The following is an 11,045-nucleotide window of genomic DNA, read 5'->3' on the forward strand; positions in this document are numbered from 1 at the left end:
CTTAGTACGATATTCGAAATGGCTGTGGTTAGAGCGCGAATTTACTGATCGGAAGATTCGTGGTTCGAAACCGCCCTCTGCATCTCGACTTCTCTTGTCTAAGCTTGGGAAACCTGGCAGTATCCCAGCCTTCGTGCTTCCTTCGGGTGGCGTGGCAGCTAGGTCCCGAAAGGGTATTACAACTGAAGGATTTTTTAATTTTTATTTCGAGATGTCGCAATACATTGTATAGACGTAATGCATTAATCATAAGGTTGCTAGAAACTTCCGCAGCCCTTTTTGGGACTCACCAGGCAGGCGTAGCTCCCGATTTTCCCGCAATCTTATGTTTAGCTTGAACCCAAATTGCAAGAAATTGTACTTGAACATCATAAATGAGAGCTGAGTTCCAGGTGAGTCTCCCATCAAGACCGAATCGGTATCAGGCAAGTATATGGGTCCAATTTCGTGCAATTTGGGTTCACGTAGAACATACCGTTGACGAAAACTTGGGGACTGCGCCTACCTGGTGAGTCCAGAGAAAGTTAAATCGGTCTTGGGCTGTCGGAGAGTTCTCAGCGACCTTGTGTAGTGTTTTGAGTACACAGAATCGGTATAGACTTGTCGGGACCAGCAGCTCGGTGGTTTTTATTGGAGGAAACGTATTCATGTGCTTCTGAAGCAGTAAAAGGCTTCAAGTTAAGCGCCCAAGGCACCGACCAAACGGCTTGCTTAGGGTTTACCAGGTGTTTACCTCGTTTTATTCACATTCCTTGTCTCGTAGGGTGTGAACAGTTCTTTAATTACTCGCTCAGCTTACAGACGGTTTGTTCCATGGACCACTTGCGACAGTTTCCTCGCATTCCAGCGGTCTGCGATTCGTCCATTTCTCTAGCTTTCTTGTTAAGCGTCCACATTCGCTCTGACCCGACGTCTGATTTTTCATATGTTTATGTATTCCCGAACACAGAAATGTCTGAGAGCCCTGGGCATAGTTGAAGTAGGTTTGATTTAACTGGTTGCACTAAACCACGAGAGCTCTTCTAGTATCTCGCAAAAATTTGGAAATGATATCCAACAAGAATTTACATCAAAAGGTGGATTCATCGGAAGGGTTTGCATGAATCAGGGTAAGTCAGTTCTTCCTTAAGCTCCGGGAGCTTCTCCATATCAGGGTGAGACGTGTCACTGGAAGGCGCGAAGAAAAGCTGAAAGGACTAGCACATGTTCAGAACCTACTTGAGTGTTTCAGAGCGAGCGATAGTCGGCAGTCATTCAATGTCGTCCCTCTGTCTCCGTAACGGATGGATTTAAGGTTGCCGGTCTTGAGACGCGGATTCCGACGGACCCATTCAGTATGAGTTCAGTCCAAGTGACCAGCCAACTGAGCCTCAGAAGCGCTAAGTTTACGTGCGCAGCAACCGAGGGACGATAGCAATATTTGGGCTCCCGATTCACTGTGACCATGTACCCTAAACATTAAAAAAAGCCGTCTCTGATGTGTACTGCGAGCGGTAGTGCAACTCCTGTGTCGGTCCTTAGCTTCACGCTCCGTCCACTACCTGTATATCAAAAGGCACTGTAGCTTGAGAGCCCCCTATGCATAAAAAGGAGAATTATTACGGTTGTATTTGTAGGGTAATCACAGCATGTTCCGCTAGATTCTTTGTGAGGATGCAAGAATTGTCGAGATATGAACGCTCCATCATAGTTGACTCATACTGACCAATCAGGGTATTCCTTCTGCTCCGCGGCCCCACGTAACATCAACTGAGAAGGTATCCAACGAAGAGAAAATAGCGAACAGCTTTTTGAGACTGCTAACATCAAAGACTCACAGTTAGACCGAGCATCGGGGCTTGAGGACTAATTCCAAAATGCCGACGACGATGATGGCTTATTAATGCTTAGATGCTGTCGTTCAGAGCTGGATTGTTACCACCAACCATTTAGATCAATTCGGTTGCTGACTTGTCTGCGGAGCGGGAGTGGCGGAGTACCAGTAACCCATACTGACTGCGACACTTCAAGCCCACAGATGGGATAAGTTACTGGCTCGCTACCTTCTACTGGAGATAGATGCCGCCAAGCAAAGTAGGTCACACATTGGGTACCGTAATCATATAGTGCAACTTTAACGAAAAACTGGAACATGATTGGATGAAAGGTCTGTTATTTATCAATTAACCGCTAATCAAACAAGCTTACGTGGAATAATAACTCGGTTGTTCTTTGCAAGACCGAATTACCATGAACTGACCGTTGGCAATGTTGTGCAATAAAAGTGGCTCGGATGGGCTGCTTGGTTGTTGGTTTGCTCGGCGAGCTTTTAAGTTGGATTGTACATCCACACAAATCCGCACTAACGATGTCATCCCGACTTGCAATCCAACTACGAAGCTCGGCGAACAGACCAACAACCATGGGTTGACCGTGTTTCGTGTTCGCTTTTGGCGATGTCATCCGACTTGCAATCCAACTACGAACCCCGGACGACAGACCAACAACCATGGGTTGACCGTGTTTCGTGTTCGCTTTTGGAAACTGAGGATGAAGCCCGAAATAGTCTCCCTGTCGTCTGTTTGCAGGCCTGTCAACGAGTAGTTGGTTTTCTTGCTCAAGTGGTGAACGAAGCCCGTCGTCAACTGGATGGTCAGAATCTGAAGAACTTCTTTACCGAACTTGGCATGCGTTTGAATCGGACCTTGGTGGACCACTTCTACGGATTCACTTTTTCCGATACCGGTAGGTACCCATTTACATCGAAATCTGGTTGATGTCGAAAATGAAGTAGGTGTTGGCTTGAAATTATGCTCTTCCATCTACGCGTAACTTTTACGATCACGATGACCAACCGTGCCTGTATGCCCGCTTTACTATTCATTCACGGAAAGCGTGCACTGGTCCAACCCCTCCCAAGAAGCAATCCATGTGCGACGGTACCGCCTGATTAGTTGCTTGATCAGGACTATGTGTGATAACGAAGCTAGGGAACCAGAGATACCTGGAAAATCGGAAGGTCGCCTACACATTGGATAAATGTGTCACACTTTCAGCCAGAGCAAGTCAATAATGGCTTTGTGTACTCTGAAGGATGAATTTACAGTGAGCAATGTGGTGTTACTTTTTCCTGTGTGTAGAATATCCGTAGCTGAACATAGTCGTACTACTGGCCGCCAAAGTAGGATACCGGCTGAGATCGCTGTATAGTGCTCGTTTCTTGAACCATGTATATGAATCACTTACCGAACGGATTTCAGCCTTATTAGCAAGGTAGAAGATCGGGTTTTCGATGCCACTTTTGGCACACCTTATGAAACTAATTCACCTAATATCGTCCTGCTCTAACGTTCTCTGCGCACTCCAGCACAGTACCACCTAACAGCAGGACGACTAGCGGTCTGTTTTCAAATCGCACGCTGTACTCTAATCTCGACTTCCCAGAAACCATTCAGTTCTGGTCGGAAATGCGCCTTTAACACTTGTTTTTATGTTTGTAACATTTAAGCACTTACAACTTGAAAGTGTCATTCACCGTATAAATTTCATGCGCTGTTGGGCTGAATATTTTGTCCCTACTAAAATAACATAATGGCAACTGACAATCTTCGCTCACAACAGTGAAGACTCATTTTTGACGAGTCACCAATTTGTTGTTCCTGTGGGGAGATTTGGTAAGATTTTCTTGTGGAGATTTCATCCTGTACGTGAAGCCAATCTGTGATGAAAAGCCGAGAAGCACTGTACAGCTGTCATCCTTGGGAATAATCAGCACCGCACATCTCACGAAACTCCGGCGAGTCTCCGACTCGCGGCCCCCCGGCCAGTGCTTAAACACCTAACCGCTCAGTCACGATCGGCTGGTCAGCAATGAACTCGCACTTGGACTTAGGTAAGGTATAACGCCGCTCGTCCTTCAATCTTGGCATCCACATCATGTGACTGATCAGCTGCTCATGGCCGAAAGGTGGTGCTCATACAACTAGCTGGTAGGTCGCTGGTTTGCAACTCTCTGAGTTTCTTGATACTCACACCGCTAGAGATTTCCAATAAGGATTAAACAGTCGTACACTGCTTCTTAGCTTTCCAACACACACTTGCTTCAATTGAAACAGTTCGAAATCCACATTAAAAATGTCGGTTTATCTTCGCCAATATGATTGTGACTTACGTGAACTGTAGGGTACTCTGTGGATGTTGAAACAATGTCAAGATGAAGTTGTCATTTGGATGCTTGGAGAATCCTGGCGCCCATCTTTTGGGCAATATTTGTGGTTCCTGTATGCAACGCTTTCATCGGAAAGTAGCTGTCTGTCGAGGTCACCAAAGACCCCAGGAATTTCTAGCCGCTTTTAGTGCAGCAACTTGATGTTGAGGTACCATTTTCAAGCAACGCTGTGATCCAGTTTCCCGAATCGATTATTTATCCTCCATACTCACCATTCGACGTTTGAGTATCTGGAATTGTGTACTAGCTTTTCTAGCGTCTGACTACTCAACATCACCCCGCATGACAACAAGGGCTGTTTGTGTACTTCTGTCCAGCTGTTATTGAGTTGCACACACGAAAGTTTTGACTACGGATGGGAGGAAACAGATGATTGTTGTGGTCATCTAACATAATTGTCTTGAATGGAAAAATAACTGTTTTGGTAAAACGCGTATTATACTTCAACATACGGTTGCCTACTCCCTGAGGAGACCACAATGAAGGACCTTTCATAGGTGGTTTTCTTCAATAAATCATACATATCCGACGTAAACAAAGCGTCGTGCCCAAATAAGTGAAGCATAAACTAGGGTAATCAACCAAGATGTCGAAGAACAAAAGGACATATAGGCTGGTGTGAGAGAATTCCTAGACTATCAGAGAATCATATGTAACTGAAAGACCACAAAGGGGTTAACCTGGATTAATCGGAAGAAAAAACCGCCGCCATAGCCGTCAACTCTGTCAGGTGAACTCCAAGCAAAAAGGAGCAGGTAGCAAGCTGCCTCCAGATGTTAGTTACTCGGTTTATACTCATCACCTCAAAACATACTAAAAATGTGAACATTAGAGGGTCACTTTTTGTGTGTGGAGAGCGGCGATGTCAAGATCGAATGTCCGTTCCCCGGAGTGCTTATGATAATCATTCCGTTGTTTCAGGTGGCTTTTTGGCAATGCAAGATGTGACTGCCTACCGCGATTTGGCTAGTCAGTTCGGAAGTCCTGTGGTTCATGGATTGTTCGATGTGTTGCTCAAACTCATGAACCTGATGCTTATCAAGCCCGATAACGTGCAACAAGTATCACAAGACTATCTTCAGTCGGGTATACCACTTGAACTGCTCCAAAACTTTATCCAGCTGAGAGCCGACTACAAAGAGGCGCGAGTGAAAATGGAGATACGGAAACCATCGCGTTGAGAGCTGGGCGATATATCATGGCGCGTGATACAAAGACTGTAGAAGGCCAAATAATTTGTCACTTTTTTAATTATTTCGCTTTTATCTATACCTCGTTCATACATATTTTGAATTTTCGGAATATATTTCTTGTCAAAAAGTTTATCGGCTGTTAATTCGTCTTCCTTTGGCGTGGATGCCCTCCAGTCAACATATGGTTTAAGTTCACATTGATTCAGATCTGTCGGTACAATGAAATCTAGCTGCATCTCCGGAAATTCAATTCGTTGATCATCAATGTTCACTGCTGTTGGAGGTTCTCTGTAATGTGGATAGTTTACTCCAACAGTTTCGCTTACCTCGGTATCCAGGGGAAACGAGCGCGTTGACGACTTTTCTGGACGTCAAGTAACCAGTGGTATCGAGTTTTGTATGCCAACTTTTGTCGAAAATGCAACGGCCCCGAAGTGCTGATATATCTACGTGTACAATCGATAGTCCAATTCCATCTCAGATGCCACATTAGTGGAGCTGAAACATGGAAAAATTATCCGCGTCTGAAAGCGCCTAACCTCTCTAATTACAGATGGCAGACTCTTGGTTGTTGCGGCGCATTTTTCACTCATCACCGGGGGGTCCAGTTCCACAACCATCAGTTCAGTTGCGGCTTGTACCATTGTCATTTGGTCTATTCTGATTCGAACGTTACTCAGTGATTCCATGGACAGGTTCACGTGTTCCGAGCACAAATGCACTCAGAACATTCAATTGGAGCCTTACTGGTTGAAGATTTGCTACCTGCAACTGGTGAGCCGATCCGAATGAAAGTCCTCGTATAATGCAAACACCATTAGCATCATCTCGGACAACAAGGGAGGAGAATATACAGGGCCTTTTCACAGAATGTCCTGTCTCCAAGGCAACAGATGCCTTCTAAGACCAATCAAGTGAACATATATGAGCACCATATTGGTGCAAGATACCAGCACCCTGTGCGAGTACACTCCAATAAAATCCCAACGCGCAGCGACAGACACGCCTTAGCTGGGCACTTCCGCCAGATAGTGACGGCCAGGTTACCGCTGGGATCGGTTGCGCGGTTTCTAACCGCGGGCAGAATTATGTGGACTCCGCCCAAGAAAGACCTTATGTCGCCCAGTTTAATAGTAGCCGCCTTCACTCCCGCGTCATAGCATATCCATTGGTAACCTTTCACCAACAAGGGAATATAAAATACGGCTTTTTTCGGTATACGATGGTCTGGCATATGAAAATCGACGGGTTTTATTTGCTTCTCTCGCCTAACATTCACGGACGAGTCTGTCAAGGATATACTGCAGTCATCCAACGCTTAATTCGCTACGCAGACATCAGCGACTGAGTGTCCCAAGGGGTTTTCAAATCGGAGTAACGAGGTTTCACAGGCATAAATTGAGATCACATACTCACATGACCCTCGTCTGAACAATCATCCTCCTGTTCTGACGCTATCATTCTGGTGAGTTCATATCACAAGCTCAAGAAGCACTGAACTCGAGTTTCGCCCTTATTAGAGCTCATCAAAATTTGCATATCCAATCGCCGTGCCGGGATTTGAACTCAGCACATCTGACATCCGAGGCGAGCGTGTCACCATTGCTCCACGGCACATGTTGGACTTATCCGAACATTTTACGTCCTCCATGTCAGGGCTTCCCAGTAGAATAGCGCCACAGATGCCTGAAACCTTCTAATACGGGCATTTCGCTCTTATCACTCAAGCGCGAACATGCTCACCTGTTCAGACGTATAAAAATTCGGATGAGTCCAGCCTGCTGTGGTAGAGCAGTGGTAACACGCTCGCCTCGCATGTCAGATGTGCTGAGTTCGAATCCCGACACGGCCATTAGGCATGCACGTTTTGATGAGCTCTAATAGCAGCAAAACTTGAGTCCAGCGCTTCATGCCCACCAGAATGACTGCATCAGGACAGGAGGAGGATTGTTCAAACGAGAGTATGTGAGTATGTATGTTTGTATTCTACGAAGTCCCGCAACCACCAACACCTGAGATAAATTGAGATTCCCCAGTAGGAGAGGTCGTTGCTAACGAACCTAATACTTGCAAGAGAGGAAGGCTTAGACCTTCGTTGTTCACTACTGGGAAGCCGTAGATATGATCCATTTGGGTTCCGCATAGAGCTAAGTTGTCACGGCAACCGAAACCCACTGCTGAACGGTCGGCAAACTATCCCGCTGGACGCAACACCATACGAGTCAACGGAGGACAATAGGCAATTTAAACTTCACATGAAGCTCTACCGCGCTTACTGTCACCTATTCATGAATGATTTTACGAGGTCGATAATTTCCCCATCCATTCTTTTTGCAGACGCGTGATATGACGTCCCCAGAGAACCATCGTATACTCCAAACTTAACGAAGACGTTCCAGGGTGAACTATCTAGGATTGTCTAGTCCTACAACTAATGAAATGCAAAACTGTATCAGCTGGGCACAATACATTATCACCTTGACTCCCCCCAGCTTACCTCCAAATCAATAAGAAGTTCTGGGATTTCGGCGTACAGCCCGTGTGTTCCCACAGCGTGCATCAGACCTCACGTGGAATACGCTGTAGAAGTTCGAAGCCTTCTACTCCTACCCGATTGACTACATTATTTCATTCCATATTTTTTTACTCTTGTCGAATAGCTAACTAGAGCGTGATTGGGCGATCACGATTATTTCTTTCCGAGTCAAGCGTGGGTGTAATTAAGGGGCACCAGCAGAGCCACGGTCAGGGCACCTGTTAGGTTTTTTTAACCGCGGTGAGTGCAGTGGAAATTGGGAGAGCGGTGGAGTTCCTGGGCCTCGGTAGCTAAATCTCTCCCGCTGACTGCGTTGTTGGTAGGCATAAGTTGATACTGATCGAGAGTGCGTGGTTGGGAAAACTGAGTGGATGCGAGAGCTTGCCAGTGTCACTGCTAGCACCGTACCCTCGGAAGGCCCATGCGATCATCCCGTAAATAAATAATAATCGTTCAGCTGTAACACCCTTTCGGTGCCTAACTACCATGCCGCCCGAAGGAGGCATGAGGGCTGGGACACTGCCAGGTTGTCCAAGCCTAGACAGGTGCAGTCGAGAGACAGAGGTCGGGTTCGAACCACGGACCTTCCGTTCAGTGAATTCGTGCTGGGCCATCCCGCCCCATAATCCCATGGGCATTTCAACTTCCTTGAACCGATCCTTTGGTGTACGAGTCAGTTAGGGGAATTATCACAGGCGGCAATATTTCATCTCGAAACACTTGGTACGTTTCCTAGTTCTCCATCTGTTTACATTTAGGCACACTTCTCGCGTTCTGGCATTTCATGATTGGCTTGCTTGGTCGCTCATGTGGCCTGTCGGAGATGAATAATATAGATGCTTACTGCGGCGAGTTTGATCGAAGTGAGCTCCATTTGCCTAAAAAACTTATCTGAATCATTCAATTGAAAAGTCAGTCCGAATAACCACTCGAAATTTGTTAGTGTCTTGCAGTCAGGAGAAGTTGAACTGCGATTACCCGATTATGAAGTTGAAACGATCACTATGTGCGACCTTTACACATGGTGGACAATTTTCTCTCAACAGTGTCGACAAAAACCGTCCCTTTAGTAAAGAAAACGAACGAAGGAGAATCTCGTGCATTGCCGATTGACGACAAATGATAACATTTCGGTAGTAAAAACCACGTTTGGTGAGACCCGCAGGTTTTGTGTATTGGTGGTCTGGATCGGATATTCTGGGTAACTAGCTGGCGAGGAATCACTCGGGCAGGAGTCTTTGGAAACAGAAGACCCGATTCGTGTACCAACTAAGACGAAATTGTTCGTATGTATTGTCTGGGAGGTGAAAAATCAAAAACAGAAATCTTAACCCATCCGGCGAGTGCATCAGCTAGGGCAGCGTGAGAAAAAACTGGAATGAACTCTAGTACATGAAGGGTAGCAGTGATGTCACGAAACTGTTACGACAATAGGTGCTATTGGTGCATGCATTCATTGTGTTCACAAAGTTGCCGGCATATCCATCAGGAAGAGACCGAGCATAATTAGTGCGAAGGCTTGCAAAAACTCAATGACCCATTGAGCCACACCAAGGAGTGCCACTGCAACATGCTAAGTCCATCAGTGGTTAGATGTCTGGCCAAGTCCCTTGGTCTTCCAGGTTGAGGAATGGAACAGATTAGGCGACTTGTTCTTTAGAAGTGATAAGGTATTGGCAGTTCCCGCCAAACACGACCACACTTAGGTCCGGCTTTTGAGCCAAAAGTTTTGGTTGAAGACCCCAATCATTATCCTGTTTAAGTCTGGGTACCTTGTCATCATTATCACTGAAAAAAGCAACATCAGCGTTGACACTGATACTTCACTGCCGTACAACCATAGGGTTCATCTAATTATATTTTAAAAAACCAGTGACAAGAAGAGAAAAAAGTGGGTGAGGTAGGGGACTAAGTGCTGGTCTATGTCAAGCATTCTGAAGTGGCTACACCACTAAATTCTCAATCAGACAATCTGAAAAGAAAGTGACAACACGAACGCTACTGACATCGATCAGCCGCCATATGTTGCGATGTCTCCAGTCAATCACAGGCGGGGTCACGGGGCGTACCACACCAACAACACCCAAACTCTTCGTGATCTCTTTCACGCCCTTCTGCCAAGTCATGTGTTGTCCATCTCGCGGTTCGCACCATTCTGAAGGGGGTACAGAGAACAGCACTCGTCTCTGTAGACGGTGTTTCGCCATGCGTAGCGCATGACCGAGCCATCGTAGTCGGTGGTGCTGGATATTTTCCCCAACTGAAATACCAGCCGCACAACCGGATTCCCGTTTTCTAATCACCTCGTCATTAACATGCTGACGTCATCCAAAACCAGCCACGCTTCTGAAGCGTCGGTGGTGGAAAACCTGAAGAGGCCCCACATCGTCCGCAGAAGCCATACCTCGCATCCATACAACAACACAACCCTTAATGTAGCCTGGTACCGCGACCCTTAAAATCTAGTGATATGCCTTTTTGACATCACAAGTGACGAGAATTGGCAAACAGGATTCGAGCCTCTGAGGTCCGTGCACTAAATTCATCAGACACACTTCCACCAGAGCTAATACAACTAGCGGGATACGTAAAATTTTCCACAATCTTTAGTGATTCTCCTTGATTTTTAATGGATATGTTCGGAGACTGCACGTGCTGAAGCAGGACTGTGCACGTTGAAGGTGCAAGACGCACGCAAAAAGATGGTATGATGGTGGTCAGTCTATTTTACGGAGCTTGTGCTTCGTTTTGATCTTCAAAGATGAGGACGATGTCGTCTGCGTACTCCATATCGACAGGACTCGCCAGCTAAAATCTGAACACCGGGGTTTTGAAGACCTTCCAGCGTTCGCCTCATTATTTCACCAATGATGACGTTGTACAAGGATGGGGAGAGTGGATATCCTTGTCGGACACCGCTTTTTGCGGGGAAACTTTTGGAGAGTCCACCATGAACTCTCACCCGTCCAGCAGTACGCGGACATAGGGATCGAGGCGTACCCTGTTGAGTAAGCGTAGTTAACAAGACTGAGTGATCAACAGGATTCTGGGTCGTCCGCACATGCGGCGTTGCTCCAACACCTGATGGTGCGTAAGGATGCGATCAACG

At 46.3% G+C, this 11,045-nt stretch overlaps 2 protein-coding genes across 2 annotated transcripts in view; one reads left to right on the plus strand and one right to left on the minus strand.

Moving 5' to 3' along the window:
- T265_09732 (hypothetical protein) overlaps window positions 1-6,136 on the plus strand; it is a gene marked incomplete at both ends in the record, with an annotated part of 44,535 nt that extends 38,399 nt beyond the window's left edge. Inside the window, 2 exons of the mRNA XM_009175897.1 lie at window positions 2,568-2,724; window positions 5,129-6,136. Of these exons, the coding sequence (XP_009174161.1) occupies window positions 2,568-2,724; window positions 5,129-5,388 (417 nt within the window). The remainder of the gene's footprint in view (window positions 1-2,567; window positions 2,725-5,128) is intronic.
- Window positions 5,340-5,890, minus strand: T265_09733 (hypothetical protein; the record flags this gene model as incomplete). Its single annotated transcript, XM_009175898.1, has 2 exons — window positions 5,340-5,688; window positions 5,727-5,890. The coding sequence occupies 2 exons, from the start codon at window positions 5,888-5,890 to the stop codon at window positions 5,340-5,342; spliced, it is 513 nt and encodes a 170-aa protein (XP_009174162.1).
- Window positions 6,137-11,045: the final 4,909 nt, after the last annotated feature.

The sequence above is a fragment of the Opisthorchis viverrini genome, assembly GCF_000715545.1.
Source record: "Opisthorchis viverrini unplaced genomic scaffold opera_v5_307, whole genome shotgun sequence".
NCBI classification, from domain to species: domain Eukaryota; kingdom Metazoa; phylum Platyhelminthes; class Trematoda; order Opisthorchiida; family Opisthorchiidae; genus Opisthorchis; species Opisthorchis viverrini.